Raw genomic sequence first — 23,622 nt, 5'->3', positions numbered from 1 at the left:
AGCAAGGAGGGTTAAAGAAAAGGCATTTTGGCTGGGTGTGGTGGCTCACGCCTATAATCCAGCACTTTGGGAGGCAGAGGCGGGTGGATCACCTGAGGTCAGGAGTTTAAGACTAGCCTGGCCAACATGGCAAAACCCCGCCTCTACTAAAAATACAACAAATTACCCAGGCTTGACGGTGCACACCTGTAGCCCCAGCTACTGAAAAGACTAAAAGGCAGACATGAAATCCACAGGCAGACAGCCCGGGCGGCACCCGGAGCCTGGTTAAAGATCGACCCCTGACCTAACCGGTTATGTTATCTATAGATTCCAGACGTTGTATGGACAAGTGTTGTGAAAGTCCCTGTCCTGTTCTGTTCTGTTCTGTTCTGATTACCGGTGCTTGCAGCCCCCAGTCACGTACCCCCTGCTTGCTCAATCGAAACCACCCCCCTCCCACCCATGGTTAAGCAAGCAGTTTGTCTAAAAAACAAAAACCACTAGACGTTTGTGGTTTAAAAAAGGGCAGGAGCCAATCAGAAACTGCCGAATGTTCAAACTTCAAAATGTCAACCAATCCCAATCTTGTAACTGCAAAAATGCCCTAATCTTCTGTAACCTGTTTGTGCCTTGCTATAAAAAGTAGACTTGAGCTGTGCTCGAGACCTCTCTCTTGCCCTCCTGACTACGCCTGTACGGAGAGAGGTCTGGGTTCGAACCTGCAATAAAGTGATCCCGGCCACTTGGCTTTGACTTCGGTTTCTGGTGGTCGTCTTTGAGGAGGGTCTCGGAACTAAGGGCACAACACTACGCGGAAAGCTGAAGTAGGAGAATCGCTTGAACCTGGGAGGCTGAGGTTGCAATGAGCTAAGGTTGTGCCACTGTACTCTAGCCTGGGCAACAGAGTGAGACTCCCATACCAAAAAAAAAAAAAAAAAAAAAAAAAGGCATTTGTAACCATTTAGTTCCTGGCAGGGTGAACAAAACAAGGAACATTACCAAAATAGAAATAAGTCTCCAAAGGAAAAAAAAAAAAAGTACTTCAGTTTTCTACATTGTAAGTTTGAAGCAATCATGTGATACCTAAATAGCATGACACCTAAATACCTAATATCATGTGCAAATATGAGAAATTCTGGAGTAAACCAAAGTTTTTCTCACTGCAGGACTTTTCAGTTCCTTTACTATGCTGTATCTCATAAATACAATATGCAGTGTTTACCAAACTCACTGGAACAAGAATATTTTTCTCCAGTCTTCCTATTACCATTTCTTAGGACAATGGGATTCTTTGCAAAGTTATCTGGGAAATATTATTCTAGAAGTTTTCAACCGTCTTTAGAGAAGAGTAAAGAGCTTATTGAACTTACTCAAAAATAATTAGGAGCAGACTAAAAAATGAACTTGAATAATCACTAAGGTATAAAAAATGTCTTTGCATGGCTCGGGTACTAAAGTTCTATAAGAGGAGGTAAGAATGGAAAACTCTGCCAAGCATTAAATACCCCTACAAAAGGGAAAAAGATGAGAAGGTTGCTAAAAAGGTCAACTCGATCCAAAAACAAAGGAGGGGAATAGTGCTAATGATCCGGGAATTGTGTTAACAGCCAGCCAGACACATATATTAGGGAAGGCTAGAAAGTTGTTCCCTCCTCCTCTGCCTAAAAAAAGATAGCCTTGGAACAAGCTATCTTTGTTCAGGGAGGAATCACTGCAGAGCTGCCCCTTAGTTATGTAAATACAGGCAAGCCTCCTACTGCTCAGGGGGACAAAGCAAAGGAGGCCTTGGTGAGTGGAGGTTGACTCCTGACAGTACTCCTTGCCAAGCTGAGCCAGCTCTAGGCTGAAAGTTGGCTCATTTGTGGGAAAATTCCAGACCCTTGAGGGAGGAAAAATACTGGGGATCCCAAATGCCACTCTGAGACTGGAAGTTGGTACCCTGTAAGGGCTGAATAAGGAGGACGTGACCCAACCTCACTGACAGAATACAAGGAGTCCCTGAACAGAATTCATCACAGAGCTAGGGAGATATGGCCTGGCCAGGCTCAATGCAAAAGCGAAAATGCTATAGGGATGAAGGAAAGTTGTGTGGGTAGTATGGGGTTGAGAAGGGATGAAAATACAAGGGCACTGCTAGCATCAGAGAAATAAAGCTGTCCCACAGAACCAGTCTTGTGCAGTAGCACCATACTAGCAGACAGAGAGATCAAGCTTCTGTGGGGCTTTGAAGCAAGGCTGATTTAAGCCCCATGGACTATAGAAAGCCCAGAGATTTCTGGATAATTTGAGTGGGAAATACTTCAAGAGAGAGATGCTAAACGTGTTTTATGTCAAACAAGTACCTAAAAAGATTTACGCACTAAAATAATTATTCCTGCTTACATATGTATATATGAAAAAATGTTTCCAGGTGTTGATTAATGTGTATGCACTAGATAATAAGGATCTTTCAAGCCATGCCAAGGTGAGGTCCCTGGGGCCACCTGTAGCCAAGAAAGGCTCAGGAGCCTTTGCTTGGGAGAGTTTTCTTGTGACAGGGAAAGCCAGGCAGATTTCACAAAGACTAGACAGGTAGTAGTAAACCACTGCAGGCTCTCAAGTAGCTTGTCAGGATGCCTGCCGTGACCTTCTCAACCTCAAGATCTATGATATTTCTGGAATCAACGGTAAGGAAAAGAAAGCATTTACTATGAAACTGGGACTGTACTTCTTATTATTTACATGCTGCAAAATAGGTTCTGGGACTTTGTCTTTATATCTCCTCTTGAGTATACGATAGAAGATGTAGAGGCTTAACAAATGGTCTCCAAATTACCTGGAACTCGGGTAATAAAAGTTAACATATCTACAAACCTGAAATCATTTAACTGGTGAAACACAGTGAATCACTTAGATTTCTCTTACTCTTGGTTGAGAGAACCAGTGAAAACTGGCTCAAAAATGAGGAAAGGAGGAATGTATTGGTTCATGGAAAACTTATAGATATATATTCAGCTTTGGGCACAGCATTGATTCCCACTTCACATGGTGTCACTAAGATCATCTTCAACTCTATTTCCTCTGAACTGGGTCCATTTTGAAACTCCATGTGGTACCCGGATGGCTACAGCTCCTCGAAGCCTCAGATTAGAGAATAATAAAAGTACCCTTGCAAATGTCTCATTGGTCGCAACTGAGTGACTCACCCCATTCCTGAACCATCACTATGTGGTCAAAGGCATGGGATATAATTGATTAAACCATCCAAACTCTGTAATTGAGAAGGAGGAAAGTGTGGTTTCTCAAAGAAGATCCAAGGCCACAGAACGAAAGAGAAAAGATGATTGTGCAAAATAAACTAGAATAGTGCTATACAACATTAGAAAGAACAAATTTTATTTCTTATCTCACCCTTCTAATATCATTAGATCTCTTGCACTTAATTCAAAATTCGACACCTATGTTTACCAATGAATCCCACAACCATTAAAAATAATAATAGTGGTAATAACAGTAACAAGAAGAGTACTTACCTTGGACCTTGACACTCTGTTAAGCACTTGACATACATGATTTCATTTAACACTCACCTAAACTCAATACACGGATGAGGAAACTGAAGCTCAAAGAAGCTAAGTTACCTGCCCAAGACTATCTACTAACAGGGAACTTAACTGGATTCCAAACCAAGATCCAACTCAGAAACCATGTATTGTTCTGCTTTTTAATTTGTTATTTCCACAGGTTTTTGGGGGAACAAGTAGTATTTGGTTACATGAGTAAGTTCTTTAGTGGTGATTTGTGAGATTTTGGTGCACCCATCACCCAAGCAGCATACACTGAACCCAGTTTGTAGTCTTTTATCCCTCACCTCCTTTTCACACTTTCCCCTGAGCCCCAAGTCCACTGTATCATTCTTACACCTTTGCATCCTCATAGCTTAGCTCCCACATATGAGTGAGAACACACAATGTTTGGTTTTCCATTCTTGAGTTACTTCACTTAGAATAACAGTCTCCAGTTCCATCCAGGTTGCTGCAAATGCCATTAATTCGTTCCTTTGTATGGCTGAGTAGTACTTCATCACACATACAATTTCTTTATCCACACTGATAGATGGGCATTTGGGCTGATTCCACATTTTTGCAACTGTGAATTGTGCTGCTATAAACATGGGTGCTCAAGTATCTTTTTTGCATAATAACTTGTTTTCCTCTGGGTAGATACCCAGTAGTGGGACTGCTGGATCAAATGGTCGTTGTACTTTTAGTTGCTTAAGGAATCTCCACACTGTTTTCCATAGTGGTTGTACTAGTTCACATTCCCACCAGCAGTGTAGAAGTGTTCCCTGATTACCACATCCACGTCAGCATCTATTATTTTTTGATTTCTTAATTATGGCCATTCTTGCAGGAGGAAGGTGGTATCCCATTGTGGTTTTGATTTGCATTTCTCTGATCATTAGTGATACTGAACATTTTTTCATATGTTTGTTGGCCATTTGTATGTCTTCTTTCGAGAATTGTCTATTCATGTCCTTAGTCCACTTTTCAATGGGATTGTTTGTTTTTTCTTGCTAATTTGTTTGAGTTCCTTATAGATTCCTGATATTAGTCCTTTGTTCGATGTATAAATTGTGAAGAATTTCTCCTACTCTGTGGGTTGTCTGTTTACTCTGCTGACTGTTCATTTTGCTGTGAAGAAGTTCTTTAGTTTAATTCTTAACTAAAATACAACTCTTGCTCTCTCCCTGTCTCCCAGTAATTTTCTTACCTGTATCCCTGACTCACCCCTAAGCTGATGCTCTGAATTCCTTTTTACAGTGCCTGTGCTGAACCTGAACATGATGAAACTATCCTATTGCAATTCAAATCAACTGGACCTACCACTGGCCAGGTGTGGATACTCTTTGATTTAAGAAAACATATCACTTTACACTGTGTGTCATGGGAAGCAGGCCCTTTACACTCACCCAGAGGCAGGGTAAGGAGCTGACTTTAGTCACTCATCTGGACAGTGTCAGCCTGACTTCTATTACCCTCTAGAAATTGTCTCATTACAGAAAAACTTCCACGTGCTTCTGAACGGTAAATGTGCCAACAGACGGCTCAGCAGGGAACATTTGCAAAAAGTGAGTTAATCATAAAATGACAATTGAAACAGTTATGGAAAATTCTTTATATACAGTATGGAAATGAACCAAGTTACAGATACTGTCACGATGTCAAAAAATAATACAGTGTATTTCTAATATTATTCCAGGAAAAACATTTTAATTACATTTCTTAAGCAAATAAGTTAACAAACAAGATTTTACTTAGTTTTGTTACCAGAAAGCCAGAAAGAGATTCATCTTTTTTCAAAAGTAAGAAAGTAAATGGTTTTTCAAAACATAAACCCTCAACATCCCCCATTCCCCCCCTCTCCCCCGACTAGGCCTCAGCGGTCTTAGACAAGAAGTCTCCCTCTTTCAGGAACTTTTTTCAGTATTTAACAACCCTGAAGAGTGAGAGTCATATTTAACTTCAAGGCCTCTGCTGACTCTTAAATGAGTTCAAGTTACTAAACTCACTCCTCTTTCCTGTGTGATTAAAAAAAAAAAAAGTGTAGAAAGCATTTCAAACTATTCTAACTTTTGTTGATGTTGGTGGAGTTGGAAGTGAATTACTATTGAGGAAATAGCTCAATGCTAAGAATTAAAGGTAGCACTGAAAGGCAGATTTATCATAAGCTCTTCTAGAGGAGCCCAAATGGATGCTCTTCACCATCTCACAAAATACAAATTATTATTTGTGTTAACACTGTTTCCAGGATTTTCCAAAATAAAACACATCCATATCAAGTCTAAGATTCAAAATAAATTTCCTAAACCCCAAACAGAGGGAGAGCTTGGACAAAGATTAGTGAGCAGAAAACACCACAATGAGAAAAGCAGGAGGAGAGTGTAGCTAAGAATTGATTGCATGTGTATAGATGAGAATCGGTGAATCACATGCCTATTTAGAGTTAACAACTTTAACCACCACCAGGCCGCAGACTCATGCAGTATCCTAAATCTTTACTTTCTTTCTAAAGTATAATTAGATGCCAAGTAACACATCACCTGTGTTTTTTAATTTTATAAATTCCTTTAATTTTCTTCTATAAGTTCATCCTTTTCCCTGACCATCCACAGAGCAGTGAGACCCAAAACACAGACAGTGGACAAGAAAAACAGGACTGAGAAGCCAGAGGCCTGAGCTCCAGATCTGGTTCCTCTTCCCAAGCAAGGAGGCCCTTGAATCACTATGTAAGCACTTCCTCATGTCTTAGCTTCCTCATCTGAAGAATGTCTTCACAAGATTATGAGAATCAAAGAAGTCAGTAATATTAAGCACTCTGAAAACTTCAAATGCTATAAAAACACCAAGTGCTGCTATCATAATTAATACATTCTTTGGCAAAAAGGTGCCAAATACACATGAATTCCAGATTTACCAATGTAGGAATTGAGGCAAACAGAAGAGCACACATAGATGTTTTTCATTTTAAGTTAACAGAAAATTTAATTAAATCCTAAGGAATGGAGGAAAATAACCTATCCACATCCTGTTAAAATGTATATATTCACGACATCTGAAATTATTTTTCTGCTGAATTAACACTCTATACACATTTTTTCAGCTTAAAAATTTAAAACTACAAGAATTATTTCAGTTCCGTTACCCACAAGCTAGGACCTATAAATGGGAAAAATAATAGTACCCACATGTTGGGATTGATGTGCCGATTCCCTCAATATACGCAAAGCACATGTTATGTGCTATGTGAATGTTTGCACTATGGTACAGTAGTAGTAGAGAATCAGCTAGACCTGAGTTCAAACCGCCGCTTCAATCCCCAATAGATACGTGATTTGGGATGCAGATTTTCTCATCTGTACAATGAAAAGAAAATGTAATACCTACCTCCTAATGGTGTCACAATTTTAAAAATTATACATGAAGATTGAAACTGCATATTTTAAGCGCTAAATAGTGGTGGTACTGGCAGTTTTTACTTAGAGTATATAATGCCTAATACTGTTAGTGTCAGTAAATTATGAAGTGATATCACAAATTCTTTAACTTTCAGTGTTTTCTTTAGATCATTCAGTTCTAAAGAGATAGCTACTCCAATCTTGGCAGTAGCAAAATGTAAGTGACTATAATGTAAGTTCAAGTTCTAAACCACAATCTCATGTTTAATTGTTTCAGATCTACCACTGCTAAAATATTTTAAGCAGTCAAAAATACATTTATCCTTGAGAAGCATACAGTTTGTGCTTTCACATTCAATTTTTTGTATCCTCAACTCTCCTACAAAGCTTCCATTGTCTAATCAATCTAGCATGCAATTTCATTCCAGTAGAACACCACCATGCATTTTAAAGTATTTATATATTTTCCAACACGTATCAACACCATTTCTTGCAAATTTAAATGAAAAATAAATAGTTCCTTAATGAGCTTTAAAAAGCCAAGACTTTTTCATTTTTCATTTCCCGAATTCATTTTCATTTTTCGTTTCCCCAAAAGAGAGGGTGAAAATAAAGGAAAATCAAAGAAGATTTTTTTAAAGGTGCAGGAAGAATAGGGGAAAGATAAAAGAAAAATAAAACCAGAAATATCTCTGGTGTTTTTCAGGGCCAACAGCTTACAGAAGTGTCCACCTCACCTGTGCTTCGTGGCCACAGACAAATGTGCTCCCATTTCCTTACTAGGGGCTTGGTTTTCAGTTCCTTGTACTCATTATCAACTTCTATCCTCCATCACTTTTTGGACCCCAAGAACCCCAAGACAGTTAAATCACAGCTTTCCAGAGATTAAAGGAATCTTAGAAACCATATTCTTTCCCCCTCCCCCTTCCTTTTGTACGGCTTTCCAAGCTGGCAGGCAGCCTGATACCCGAGAAGGCTGGTGACTTCTAGATCGCAAAATGACCATGGGTTAAGACCAGAGAGAGAACCAGGGCCTTCCCCCTCCCCAGGTAGAGTGGCTTCTCCATATGCGCTGTATTTCAGCATCAAATTTCTTATATTTCCGTCTCAAGTTTATGCTGTTTAGCTAAGAGCAATCCATTGGGTTATTTTCTAATGAAAATATTACATCTCAGAGATCAAAAAATGTGTACTCTCAAACAGCCTTTTGATAAGACACTAGCACCTGAATTACAAGAGTAAGGACACACTTCTTAATAGCACTAGTTTTTTCCTCCTTATTTGCTTATTTTCATAATGCAATTACATCAGCATGGGCTAAAGTCCTGTCACCTTAATTACCTGACTATTTTATAGCTAGTTACTTATGAGAGGCTTATGTCTGTTCACTTCATAATAAATGACTGTAATTTTTGAAAGGATGATTTGTTTCACTTATTATACCTGTGTTTAGTGTGCATACAGATAATAACAGTAAATATTAAAACAATTTCCATGAGAAAAATGTCCTTGAAATCCAACAAATATCTGCTGAAATTCAAGCAACAGAAATTATTCAACAATCTCGAACACTTTTCATGTATTCTCTGAGTCACCTAACCAAGTGTCAAAATAGAGAAAATGACAACAGAACATTCTCAACTTACAAAAATTAGGAGCTTTCAGATATAGAGAAGACTGGAGGAAAAGAATACTGGTTCTCAGGCCTGAGCGCCCAGGGATCAACCTAAAGGGCAGATAATAGTAACCCTACCCTCTGAGGTGACCAGGAGAAAAAAATTATCTCTGGAGAAAAGATTCCCTCCCATGTATGATTTTAATTACAAAATAATTCTAATTTCATTTGGAAAGTAGATGCTAATTTTTTGGTAGTGTTGTTGTATGTGTGTGGTTTTTTCTTTTTCTTTTTTTTTTTTTTTGGTTTTCCTAAGCCATCTTCATGTGAAATTTAACTATATAATGCAGATACATAAGCCACTTAAGTCACATGCCCTACTTCTAGATTTGAAACGATTTGCTTATATGCTTTCCAGTTAAAAAGTAATATTAAAAATGAAGTATAATTACCTTTCCAAAGTCACGAACATCAAACAGGTCAAATGCCTCGAAGAGTTCACTTTTCCTCATTCCAAATGTCTCACAACAGGCCGTGAGAAATGTCCTTATGTTCTTCAAACAGAGAAACTGAGGAATGGAAAAGAGCTGTTAGCATATAGTTAATTATTCTGAATGCTATCTATCCTCTGGAACACTCAGACTGCTCTAAAAATGACAAGAAAGCATCAAGCAGCCTTTGAGGTTACTTTTCAATTACTCATTCAGCAGTACTGACTGAACACGCAGTCCCTTTCGGGCAGAGGTGATACAGCTGTGACCAAGGCAAATTCTACCCTCGTGAAACTTACATTCTAATATGAAAAGACAGACAAAACAGACAGAGCAACAAACACTAAAAAGCAAGTATTTTTACTTTCATATGGTGGTAAGCGCAACAGAGAAAAATAAAGCCTGGAGGAGGGATCAGGAGAGTTGGTGGGGTTGGGTGGGGGAACTTAAACAAGATGGTTAGAGAAAGTCTCACAGAGAAGAGAACGGTGGAGCAGAGATCTGAGGTGCAAAAGGAGCAAGCCATGAAGAACCGTAGCACACAACGGCCCAGCCTAAAGAAGTGTCCCATACGAAGGTCTTGACATAGAGGCCTCTGAGCATGTTGAGAAAGGGGTCGATGCAGCAAGGCAGAGTGAGTAATAGGGGAAAAAGGAGGAGAGATGGAAAGCTACTGGGGTCAGATGATGAAGATCCTTATTGGGCAGTTTTTACTCTGACTGATATGGGAGGTCATTGGAGGCCCTGGCCAAAAGGAGGACATAATCTGATGGGTTAAAAACATTTTTTTGGCCTGTTGTGCTGAATATAGAGTGAAAGGGGCTGCAGCTAGGGTGGAGGCAGGAAAACCAGACAGAAGGCTCTTGCAATATCCTAGGTGAGAGACAACTATGGGAAGACCAGAGTGTGGTCACTTTTTGACTGTGTTAAATCTGAGAGGCCTATTAGTCATCCAGTAAGTGTGGAGTTCAGGGGATAGGTGTGTACTTCAAACAGAAATATGGGAGTCGTTAGTGCACAAATAACTGTTTAACCATGACACTGGCTGAAATGACTTTGGAAAAGAGCAAAGAAGAAGAGACTACCTGGGTCAAGAACTGTAAAGGATCAGGAAAAGAGGAGGAGCTCACAAAGGAGTCTTAGTAAGAGTGACCAGTGAGGAAAGGAAAACCAGGAGATAGGGTTTTCCTGAAGCCAGCTAAAGAAAGTGTTTTTAGATGAAGGAAGTGAAAAACTGTATCAGATGCTGCAGATGGCTGAATAGGATTTAGACCAAGTGCTGCCCATGGATTTTGGCAGTGTGAAAGTCACGGGTACCTTGACAAAAGCAGGCTCTATATGGAGGAGTGCGGTGAAAGGCTTCTTGGAGCTGGTTTCAGAGACAAAGAGAGAAAAGGAAGTGAAGACAGAATATAGACTCCTTAGTTTTGCTGCAGAGGAGAACAGAGAAATGGTCAAGAGTTTTAAGAAACAGCTGAAGATGCCATGACATGTTTCTGTTTTGATGGGAATAACTTGATAGAGAAGGGAAAGTTGGTCACAAAGGAAAGAGGGACAGTTCCCCAAATGTAGTCCTGATTAGGTGAAGTGGGGAGACATCAAGTGTTTAAGTGCAGCAGCTGACCTTAGAGAAGAGCATGGTCAGCTCATCCACACTATTAACAGGGAGATAGGAGGGAAGGCAGATGCTATTGATTACTTAAAAAAACAAAATTTAAAATTTGCTTTCAGTGTCTAAAAGACTCAGATCCACCTAAGCAAAATACACACATATCCTAACTGCACTGGCACATATTTTTAAAAATATACACGTGTGAAAACTTTAAATAAATGCATTTTATTATATGTAAGTTATACCAAAATAAAGTTTAAAAAATGGAAAAAAAAAAAAAAACTACTAACCATCAAAAAGTGAGCAACATATTAGCTAATTATTGTGTCTCTGCTTTTTTAAAAGTGTTGCCAGTGTCTTATTTCATTGTTTTATCTTGGTTTTTTTTTTTTTTTTTTTAATTTGCAGAAAGCATATCTTTTCTACTTCATCTATTAATACATTTGAAACATTCGGATTATTCATAGGCTTAACTTAGACATACTTTACCCTTTACAGGAATCATTCTCAGAGGCTTAAATATTTCAGGAGGGATTAAAACCACAAGGGAAGCATCATAAACCCTTTGAAACACAAAGGCAGCAGTTAATCAGCACATGCAGTTACTGCTTTCACTTTAAAAAATTCATAAGAGACCTTTAAGACACAGATTCACTCTGCATGTAGCTCTTCCACACAGAATTGCTTATTTAGAGATTAAAAGCCTAGCATTCTGCCAGGACAGATAATAATTACTCTCTTGGGGATTATGCAACTGCTCTCTTGCAATATCATTGACATAATTAAGTGCCCAACTCATAGCTCACCAAGGAACAAAGCATAATCGCACATGCCACCCTCCAAAGATTTCTCACCAAACTCAAACTATCGCCACCTGTAAGGAAAGCGGCAGAGGACTTCCACTAAAGGGCTTTGATCATTAATTCAGAAAAGCAAGTATTATCACTAAAAGTTAAAACAATCTGAAATATTGCATGCACAGAAGATTTAAAATGAGGCCTTCCCTTTACTTCTGGAATTCATCTTAAACTTACTTGTCCCTTAACTAGTTCAGTTCTACTAAATTCCACAAATATTTACTGAATTTGAAAGTCACTTATATACTCTCACTTTTCCAGGCAATCCTCAAATTTGGTCACCCTTTATTTACTTATGTATTTTTCAGTCAACAGTTTTTGAATTCCTACAACATTACACACACTAGAAATGTTAACAATGAACAAGACAAAGCTCTTCCTCGAGCTTCTCTATTAAATGTATCAAGAGATTTTCCCAGTGTTCCAAAATTTGACTAATAATACTAGGCTCACACTTCACTCCATGCTCACAAGTGTTTGGCTCTGCGCACATACAGGAGCAGAGCTGAGGAATAGAGAAAGTGAGCCTGCCAGCCTGCCAGCCTGCCAGCAGTCCTCTCCAGGACTTTTCCTTTGCTTTTACCATACTGATTTTTTTCTGGTTTATTTATTTTATTTTTTTGAGTTTCTGAACAAAAGTTGAAAGAATAATACAATGAACATTCCATCTACATGAAACAATTGCAACATAGTGCTATATATGCTTTTGCATCTATACCCTTTATATATTTACAAAATTTATTTTGCTGAGCTATTTGAAAATGAATTACAGATAACACTTGACTCCTAAATACTCTGACTCTACATGCAGCTCCTGGGAATAAGGCCATTTTTCCTACAGATCAACAATACCATTATATCTAAAAAAATTAACAATAAATTCATATTATGTAATATCCATTCAATATTCAAATTTCCTCAATTGCCCGCTTTCAGTACTATTTTTCCCCAGTCTAGGATCCAGTCATGTTTTTAGCCACTGCATTTGGTGGTTTTACCTTTTCAGTATCTTTTAATCTAAAAATCCTTTTGCCTTTATTCTTCTTTAATGACACTGACTTTTTGAAGAGTCCAGGCTGATTGTCTTACAAAATGCCCCAAATTCTGCATTTGTTTGGTTGTTTCTTTATGGTATCATTAAACCTATTATTCTTTCACTTGTATGTCCTGTGAATTGAAAGCTAAACCTAGATTCAAATTAAACGGTTTTGATAAAAGTACCTCATACTGTGAACTTCATATTTCATCACATCAGAAGACACAAAATATTACGGTGTCCCATCATTACTGAGGCTAAACTCAATCATTTAGTTAAGATGGTTACTGTCACATCTCTCTATTGTAAATGTACGTGTCCCCCCTTGATAGCAGTAAGTAACCCAGGGGTGAAGATGTGGTACCATGTGGCTGTCCTATTTCCCAATAATTTTTCACAATGGGATTAGTATTCCTTGATCATCCTTGTTTCAATTATTCCATATGAGACTTTAAAATAGTGATTTTTCTAACTCTATCATTCTTTTCTCATTTATATGCTAGTATTCTTTTGTAAAAAACAGACAAAAAAAAAAAAGCTTCCCCTGACCTCCCTTTTCTCTCTTTGTGTAATAATCAATTGCCATGATTACTTTTTTAATGCTCATATTGTCCCACGTTCGGCCACTGGGAGTCCTTTCAAATTGGTTCATGTTTCCTTTTGACATAATTAATAATTACATTAATCTTTGTTTAATTGCTTTCTTATATCAAGTTGTCCCAGGCACAGCTCACATTTTCGCTGCTGTAGTTCTGGAATCAGCCATTTCTCCAAGTAAGTCTTGTTTTCATTTATACAATAAATAGTATTTGGAAACCACCACACTGCTCCTAGAATACAAGAGCCAATTACATGACAAGAACAAATACCTCCAACACTTGCTTAAGCAATCTATCACTTGCAACAGAAAGGCTCATATACAAAAGGATTGGCCTAACTGGCATCTAATGTTCCTCTCAGAAAATTCTATAATTTTCTTTGTAGAGTGCATAATAAGCCAACTCTTATCTCACTGTGTTCAGACAAAAAGAAAATTGAGATAACTGAAGAAAACTGATGAATGTATGATTTTATGGCTACCCATGGTGTTTTGGCACAACATTACTCGAGTGTAAGTCTTTTTCCCAGTCTATTCATTCTTTGAGATTAGAAGCTATCTGCTAGACCTTTGAATCATCTGAAGCAGCTTCAAATATACTGCCTTCAGAGACAGTTTATGAGTCACAAGGGCAAATCCAGCTCACTGTTTCATAACTATATCTATTTTTGACAAAAAAAAAGTTGTACAACTTTGCTAAATCATCTAACTTATTTACATGAGTTAACTTTAGACTTTGTTAGAATTTAGAATTTCAGGACTTAGAATTAAATAACTTTAAATTTCTTTAAATATTCAGTGTATCCATATAAGAGTTGCCAATTAAGGATACACAAAAGTTTAAATAGCCATGCATCCTCATTTAACAAATATTCATGAGGAGCCTCCTATGCACTAGGCATAATGAAACTCCATAAAACAAATCCCCAATTGGGTAGTGATTTATTAATATATTAAACAAATGTTAATTGAATAAAAATGCCAAGAACTGGGTACAAGAAAAACAAACACAATCCAGACTTCACCCTCAAAGGCTTATTATAGTCCGACAGAACATACAGACAAGTGAGGACATGGTTACACAACAGTTTGGCAAGTGCAATGAAGAATATATTCAGATGCTCCTTGAGAGCCCTAGGGTATCAGGGACAGCTTTCCAGAATAACTGATACATGAGGTAAAAAAGGATGAGTGGGAGTCACTTATACAAAGAGAAGGGGTGGTTGGTGTTTAGAAAGCAGAAAGGCAATTTCCAGACTTGTAGTGAGAGGGTGTTCCAGGTAAATGGCAAAGAATGTGCATGAAAGCATGGACCACTTGGGGCAGTGGAAGTGATTGAGATGGACACTTCTCTGGACAAGAGCACTGACAGAAGAAACAGGAGAGGGGGCTTGGGATGTCCATGGCATGCCAAAGGGATCTTGGCTTTATCCTAGAAGTGATGAGGTTAAAAGGTCTTAATTAGAAAACTGGAGGCCAGGTGCAGTGGCTCACACCTGTAATCCCAACACTTCAGGAGGCTGAGGCGGGCAGATCACCTGAGGTCAGGAGTTCAAGACCAGCCTGGCCAACATGGCAAAACCTCATCTCTGCTAAAAAGATTAGCTGGATATGGTGGCGCAAGCCTGTAGTCCCACCTACTGGGGAGGCTGAGGCATGATAATCGCTTGAACCTGGGAAATGGAGGTTGCAGTGAGCTGAGATCACCCCCACTATACTCCAGCCTAGGCAACAAAGTGAGACTCTGTCTGGAAAAAAAAAAAAAAAAGAAAAGCACCAAAAGAAAGTGGAATACTCAGCTTTGCATTTTATGATTATTGGTGTTGCAGTGACGTTTAAGTGCCTGCTATGCGTCAAGCTCTATGCTAAATGTTTATGCCACTCAATCCTCACAACAATCCAATCAGAAAAGTTTTAATTTTTTTTAAATACATACTAAGGCTTAGAGATTTACCAACGTTTACATAACTGCTTTTGCCAAAGTAATGGAGTCAGGATTCAAATCCAGACATTCTGGTTACAGGGCCCATATCCTTAACTACTATGTTATACTAACTCCACTTTTGCAGCATATAGAATTAAATGTTTTTCTTCTTACTAGAGAGATGATGTGGCACAGGAAGACAAGACAAGGACAATCAGGACATTATCATATAATTTAACAAGAAATGATGGGATTTAGACTAGGATAGTAGAAGGAGAAATGGGAAGAACTCTAGGAGATAACATGGAAAAGAAATATTTGGTAATTGATTGTGTGGGGGGAAGCAGTGGGAGAGAAAAGAGAAGACCTCAGAATTATAACCGCACCTCTCTCTGCCTTGGGCACTGGATGGACAGCAGGGCATTCCCTGAAACTGGTAACTTAGCAAATTGGGGGACATAGTGTATAAAAAGGAGGCCAGGGAGTCAGTTAATTCTTGTCTCTACATATGCAAATTCCCAGTAATTAGATGTTGCCTAGCCTCTCTCTCAGGTATATCCAGTGAAAAGTGATGGATTCTAACAACAAAGTCATGTGTCTTCAACAACCGTGCTTAGCCTCTCTGCCTCTTCAGAAGGGCATTAATAGCTTGCTTATTTCAAGGTGAGGAAGGAAAATGGTAGAAAAACACTCAATATCAATGCACATAACTTCCAAAGAAGAAAGTTTAACACCATCAAGGTCCAAAACACCCTAAAATTATACATCAGGCCAAAGCTCTCTGGATTAGAAAATGTTTCATAACCAGGTAGCTACCACAACAGACAAGGCATGAGTGGCTTTTCAAGGTGCAGCCTCCTGTTACCACTTTAATGTTAGCAATACTGATGCTTAAAAAAGGAAACATTTGAAGGTCAGATTGCTGAAGTTCACTACAAAACTCTGATTCACTCCTTTTCCTCTACCCCTTAAAAGTGTATGGTTTCCTTTTTCTCTATGTGCAAAAGGCATCTTGACTTTTCTCGAAGATATGAATGCAAACAGGATGGCTTTCCTTTTTTTATTTGAAAAAATAAACACCAACTTCTCCAAAATTGCTAGCAATAATGGACTAGTTGTGTTAACTGAGGCAATGGAAGAGGAAAAACCTCTACAGCTTATTGTGAGATGAGTTATTTCAATCCCAACTGAGAAATGACATTTCATGGGAAGGTTGGTGAGTCCTAATAGACCTTCACACCATGTAGATTTTCTAACTTAAATTTGATGAGGCAAGGACCACCCAGAGCCAAGCTGTGTGTTGAAGAAAGAAGTTCTCAGGGTTTCAGAAGAAAGAAGTTCTCAGTAGGACACTTGCTATTGCATTTGAAGGATGGGCCCTGAATTTGAGGGTCTGGCATAATTCAAATTATGAGTGGCCATTATAATAAAAGATTTGGCAGTTTTGAAAGGCACCGAAGAGACGACCATGAAGCCGATTTACAAACATTAAGGTACAAGAAGAATTCTTCTTCTTAGCTGAGTCTCAGCTTAGACTTTATCAAGCCTCTCCTTAGTCCTCTTCTCATCATAACTCCTCCTCTATCCCTCTCCAAAGGGCTCAGATCATCCTTTTTTTTTAACTGGTAAGGAGGAAGGGGAGGAAGGAATATAATAACATCAAGCTTCTCTCTTACTGGAGTTTTCTATTTCTGTCCCTTTCACCATATCTCCTCTATATCTCTCTTTGAAAATTAGGTAAGTTAAATCTTACATCTCCTAGAAATTTAATAAAAGAAAAAGAATTTTTATTTGTATGAAGACCTTATTTGTCCTTTTCCCCTGTGAATCAGTGGGTCCTAACAGAAGGGGCATCATAATCCTCATTCTAAGAAATCATATCTTCAGATGTCCCCTGAATTACAAAATAAGTATGTTACACGTGGTATCAGTTTAGGACTGCACAATATGAAGCTTCAAATTATTTTCATACTGATGCTAATATCACAGTAAATGACGACCCTAAAGGACATGCAGAGAGGACATAAATGGAGAAGGGTTGTTCCTTAGTGCTAATCTTGTGATCAACTCACTAAACCAAAACCTCCCTATTCTCAACAAATTAAAAGCCAGTATTTCTGTTTTGATTATTGTCCAGGCCACAACTCATTTCTAATGGGTAATTTTTTAAGTCATTCGTTCAAAAATACAGTAATTTACCACTTAAAGTTAACAGGTTTTTTTTTTCACAGTATTCAATGATAATGTACTTTCATGAGTTATATGTAATTATATTGAAATGGCTAAGCTCATAAATGCAGGGCTAAACTGTAAAAACGCACGCACCCTCTTCGCTCTGCAGCACCTGGCTCACACCTGCTGTGGTAATAACTGTAGTTGACTATAATGTATCTGTCTGACCACCTAGTGCCCTATGAAATAGTAAATATTTGAGAGTAAAGAATATTGTCTTTGTATCCCAAAGCTTTTATAGCACATACATGTTTTCAAATAAATTGATGAATGAATCCTGATGCAGTTTATCTTTAGGAAAAATTAAATGCAACCATTCCTTAGTAGTCAGGGAACTCAGTAAAATTTTACATTAAATTGTCATCATATCCTCTTATTTCAATGTTAATAGAGCAACGTGTCTTTTTAAAGTTACCTAAGAACATTTTTAGAAGGGATGTTAATAATGATAAATAATATCAATAAAGATTTTAAAGTATTAGGCAATTACATTCGTAAGCATGATCTTTAGTCTGTGTTTCCTGCCTCTGGTGTGTGTTCAGTGGGAAGCTGCCAACTAATTTTCAGGGGCCCTTGGCCAGCAGTCACCATAACACACACACACAAGACCTCTGCTGCTTTCAACAGCCCTTGTCCTTGTAAAAGGGAGCACTGCACCCCTCTCCCTTGGCAGAAACTTAGACTTAGAAACTCAGTTTCAAAGGTTTTTCTGTCAACCCCTGCATTAGCCTCTGGACACAGAAAACAAAAACAAGGAGCATCTTTACTCCTCCTTTTGTGTTTTTAGTCTTTGCACTAAAAAACTGAATACCTGGGAAGTGCAGAGGTCAAAGTTAGCCTGAATCATCTATTTTCCTAAGTTCATTAACCTGCTAATGAAAGTGGTGCATATCACTGCCTTTAGTGAAAGAAAGTAACACTCAACTATTTTGTTAGTCGGAAGACAGCTAGCTCAAAACAAGCCAGAGATGGGGCCCAGTTTACAAAAAGAAAAAAAAAAAAAGTTAAAAAGAATAAGACCTAGTATTTGATAGCACAAAAGGGGGACTATAGTCAATAATAATTTAACTGTACATATTAAAATAACTAGAAGAGTATAATTGGGTTGTTTATGTCACAAAGGATAAATGAGGGGACAGATCCCCAATTTTCCATGATGCAATTATTATACACTACAGGCCTGTACCAAAATAACTCATGCACCCCATAAACACATACACCTACTATGTACCCCCCAAAATTAAAAATAAATTATTTATTATTATTATGAGACAAGGTCTTTCTAGCTCTGTCGCCCAGGCTGGACTGCAGTGGTGCAATCTCAGTTCACTGCAGCCTCAATCTGATCTCATGGGCTCAAGTGATCCTCCCACCGCAGCCTCTAGACTAGCTGGGACTACAGGCATGCACCACCATGCCTCACTAATTTATTTTTTATTTTATTGTAGAGATGAGGTCTCACTGTGTTTCCCAGTCTGGCCTTGAACTCTTGGGCTCAAATGATCCTCCCACCTTAACCTCCCAAAGTGCTGGGATTATAAACATAAGCCACCATTCCTGGCCCAAAAAATTAAACAATTTTTTAAAATATAAAAATTTTTTTTTAATATGGCACAATCTACATTCCAAAGAAAGCTTGCAAGGTTCGCTACTTAGGGTATGGAAAATAAGCATTTCTTTCTACACACACGATAAGGAAGTAGTAGAATACAGTAACTAAAGTCAGGATTTCGGTATCAGTGGAAACAGTGGCGGTTTAGCAATATTAATGTCAGCAGTAAAAATAACAGTGGAATAGAAGTAGTGGTAATAATTGGACTAGCAGTGGTGGTAATAATTACAGCAATAGTAATGTCAGCAATAGACATAACACTGGAATAGAAGTAGTGGTAATAATTGGACTAGCAGTAGCAAATTAATGCAAGGCTTTTAATCTGATTTTTAAACAGCCATAACAGTATATATAGTTCCTTCTGCCGAAACCAGTTTTTTTTCTGTAGGGAGATCATTGTCCTGGTTCACCACAGATGGTCCTGGTTCAAGCCCTGTTGTCTTACCACAATTATTGCTAGTGTCCCTTTCTTTAAAAAACATTTGTTTTGGACAATAAATTATATAATCATTCTTCATTTCTTTTTTCTCTACCTGGAGTATTTCTCATACTTCACACCATTACATTTCTGTATTAAGCCCTGCATGGCAACTCTGGGTAGTGTTAGTCATTCTCTCCTCTCAGATGTTTACTACTTTTATCAAACACCTTTTATAAAATCTACCCAATTGCATAGCATTATACAGTAACAGATTTCTGAGGTTTTTTTGGGCATTGTTATATGCCCTGAAAATAGCCTGCTACATGGCAAGTGACATACACACACACAAACACACACACACACACACACACACACACACACACATACTACACAGGAGAACTTGGAACAAAAGACCTGGATGCAAATCCTGGCTCTGCCATCAAGAATTGTGGGACATAAGGAGGTAATTTACTGTAGTCATTAAGAATGGACCCAGGAGTCAGACCCACCCACTGGTGCTGGGTAGGTGAATTTAGGAAGGTTACTTACCTTCTCTAAGCCCCAGATTGCAAAATGTAGATGGGCCTATCTTTAAATTTACATAAAATTTGGAGATGATGTTAAATTCAGAGGAGTGTGCGTGCAGACAGAATATCAATTAGGTAGAAATACAGACAGAAAATAGAATGTAATTTAGTACAGAGAAACAGTGACTGATATATATGAAATAATTTTGTTTCAAAGTGAATCAGGGTAGGCCGGACCCAGTGGCTCATACCTATAATCCCAGCACTTTGGGAGGCCAAGGCAGCTGGATCACTTGAGGCCAGGAGTTCGAGACCAGCCTGGCCAACACAGTGAATCCCTGTCTCTACCAAAAACACAAAAATTAGCCAGGCATGTTGGTGGGCACCTGTAATCCCAGCTACTCGGGAGTCTGAGGCAGGAGAATTGCATGAACCTGGGAGGTGGAGGTTGCAGTGAGCCTAGGTTGCGCCATTGCACTCCAGCCTGGACAACAAGAGAGAAACTCCACCTCTAAAAAAAAAAAAAAAAAAAAGTGACTCAGGGTAGAAGGGCAGAGAAGAAGCCTGCTGAAAGGCATTGAGAAAAAAAGTGGTGTTCTCCTTTGTAGTTGGGGAAAGGAAGAGGGGAGGGTAGGTTGCCTAGTCTAGTGCTACGTTTTGCTGATCTGAGCAGCAGTTTAAACACTGGTTTCGTTGGTTATTTCTACATAGAAATCATACAGGCCAACTTTTTCTGAAGTTGAAATCACTTGTGGGGAATGTTGCACTTTGTTTTTAGTTGACTACAGATTACCTCTTCAATAAAGAAGATATCACAGTATAGGGTTAATAACAGTGTTCTCTGATGTATTTTATTATGCCAGTAGACATAATAATACAAGATCATAAAGTAACTATTAATCCTTTCATTTTACTTTATATAGAAGAATTAACATAGTATTCCTAAGTCTGATCTTAATGATACTTTACAAAATAACCATCCCCCTCCACTCAATTTCTGGATAGAACCAAAACAGCCCAGCTGGAGGCCAGAAAAATTGTTATTTTGTAAATTAATAATTATTTCAAGTTTAATGATGCACCTTTCCTACTTAACTGTAACAAAAATGACAAAGCAGAAAATGAACTAGAAAAATTAAATATGTGCCAGAAAAGTTATTATGTATTTAGTTTGGGTAAGGAGATCAAAGCACCTGTGGGTCATGAAACATCAGAGAAGGCCAAGTATCTGAGCAGGGGTTGGTGTTGGTGTATGGGTTGGGGTATCATAGTGGTACCATTCAGAAGTGGCACTTACACACCCTGGCTTTCTGTGAACAGTAACTAAGGGTTTTGAACTGAAAATTAAGACACATGCTTTATAAAAGATTTTTTCAAACTTTCTGAATATGAAAGGCAATATGAGGGATATAATTTGGATATTCATATATGGGTATTCTGGGGGCATTTATCATGGAGATAGAAGGACCAAACAGTGGAATTTACATTTCATAGAAGATTCATAAAAAGCCAGAACCAATGGTTGCTGATTTTACGTATTGGGCAGATTTCTATCCCAAAGAATAATTCTTGTGATATTTGATACAACTGTGATGCAATGATTTAACATCAGATTACATTTATTTATGAGAGTATTATTGATATTGCTGTTTTTAACAACATGCACTGGTGGATCACTGTAGCCAAAAGAAAACACTAAATTCAGTCCATGATTGAAGCCATTAAGATCAAAGTTGACTTCCTGGAATTTGACTGAGGTGTGTCTGCCATGCGGGTAGGAGTGCAGTCCTCGTGGCTACTGCTCCCTGCCAGGTTGGACAGAGCCTCGGTGGGTAAAGGGTGGGGCCTGGGGCTTGGGTTGGCCCAGAGCCTTAGAGTTGAGAGCAAACCATGGAGAAGTTCTCTTTGACTAGTGAAAACATACTAACAAGTGTTTCATCTATTTCTAGTTTAACTTAATAACTTATATTTACTTTCTTGTTTTACTTTACAGACTTACTTTGTTTCCTTGCCTTTGAATAGAAATATAATTGGCAGAACGTTTGTTAATGTAATGCTTTTGGATGTGTTTTTGTTGTATTTAAAAAAAAAAAAAAAAAACTTTTTCTAATAGTTTTTCTTTCCTATGACAAATGCAGGTTTTCGTTTCATTTTTATTTTGCAAATTTGAGTTTATTCTTAACACTGCAGATCAGCAGCAGATATAAAAGCATGAACTCCTGGGTGGGGGTGTGCTGCTGGGGAGAGCAAAGGGTGAGGAATGGAGGAGTTTGACGGACGTTTCCAGCATGAGTGGAATTGAAGGAAGAAAGTACAAGTTTGTACAAACCTAGATGAATAAGATTCATAGGAAGGGAAAAGCTATTTTAGAAACTACCCACTAGAACCCATCCACTTAGAATTCTTAAAGCTTGGGGGTAACATCAAATAAAGGAAGTCCTCAACTTTGTTTGTTCCAACAATTTAAGTTGGTTGTAGCATGTTTTCCCAAGCAATGGTGCCCTGCCAGGCGTTTCTTAGAGTGGAACACAAGTCTGAATCAGTGGCAGGTGCCTGCAGTCCAGTCCTAAGGCTGCTGTAGAACCCCACCCCCGAGAGGCTGCGTAGCATGGCAGGGAGGGGTGCCGGCAGGGGCAGCAAATTTGACTCTACACTTATTAGCTCCATAGCTTTGGGTTATTTGTGGTATCTCAGTTTCATTATGGACAGAATGGAATAATGGCATCTTCTTCATTGGACTATGTGTATTAACTGAGATACTCCATGGCAAGTTCTTAGTGTCATACCTGGGACATATGTCAATACTGTAAGTTGTTTGTAGGAGGCAGGGTCATTGCTGTGAGGCATTACCTTGTCCTTATGGAGAAATTAATTCTGACTTCCATTGGAATTACTGCATTTCCTCCAAAATTTTGGCCAGGCCTTTGCATGTGTTAGTCCCCTTGCTTCTCAGCATACTGTTTCTCACAACCTTTTTGTTCATCCTTGGATGTGCAGTTCAGCCACTTCCTTGGAGATATGAATCTCCCTTCATTGGAACTAAACCTAGTGTTACACTGGGATTGACATGTCCTGTTCATGTGTTTCTCTCCTTCACAAGATTATCATCCCCTTCAGGACAGAACCTGTAGCTCCCAGCTCCCTAGTTTGGGACAGTCTGCCATATAGGAGACATGGTTGTTAAAGGCATGGTTTGGGAGCCAACAGCCTGGGTTAGAACCTTGCCCCATCGCTTACTGGCTATGTGACGTAGGGCCAGTTGTTTTAGCTGTCTGTGCCCCAGTGGCTTTGTCTGTAAATGGGAATTGTAACAGTACTTACCTGATACAGGTAAGTATTATTACAAGACAAGGGCAGGTTAAATGAGGAGGAAGAGACTAAGGTTTGAAGAGGTGGGTAGGCAGGTAAATGTACCTCCTACATTTGTAGATCATTATCTTTTTGTAGGTTTGTTATGCTTGACTATTCCATGTTCTCCCAGTGATGATTTTCCAGTTACTTATCAATTTACTCATGAGGAATTAAAATGTAATTTTTTTACTGTATTTTTCTTTTTTTTTAACAGTACTTTTTAAATAAGTTGTGGTGAGGAGAGTTCAAATTACAGCATAACAGAATTCATTTAGTGAACTGATGTATCATTAGCATTAGTCTGCTGTTAGCATATCATATAGCAGTATTATCCAGTTAAGGAAAAATATTCCATCTCAAAAAATAAAAGAAATAAAAGCGACAGACTCATGTGTCACCACAGACTTTTCCCTCATTTTGAATGTTG

General features: G+C 38.5%; 1 protein-coding gene across 2 annotated transcripts in view; it reads right to left on the bottom strand.

Moving 5' to 3' along the window:
- VAV3 (vav guanine nucleotide exchange factor 3) overlaps positions 1-23,622 on the bottom strand; it is a 413,795-nt gene that overhangs the window by 316,089 nt on the left and 74,084 nt on the right. For both annotated transcript variants that reach the window (XM_023197184.3, XM_023197185.2), the window contains exon 2: positions 8,987-9,103. In XM_023197184.3, the coding sequence (XP_023052952.2) occupies positions 8,987-9,103 (117 nt within the window). The remainder of the gene's footprint in view (positions 1-8,986; positions 9,104-23,622) is intronic.

The sequence above is a fragment of the Piliocolobus tephrosceles genome, chromosome 1 (assembly GCF_002776525.5).
Source record: "Piliocolobus tephrosceles isolate RC106 chromosome 1, ASM277652v3, whole genome shotgun sequence".
Classification (NCBI taxonomy): domain Eukaryota; kingdom Metazoa; phylum Chordata; class Mammalia; order Primates; family Cercopithecidae; genus Piliocolobus; species Piliocolobus tephrosceles.
Note: the sequence above shows the minus strand (reverse complement) of the source record. Positions and strands in the feature narration are given on the sequence as shown.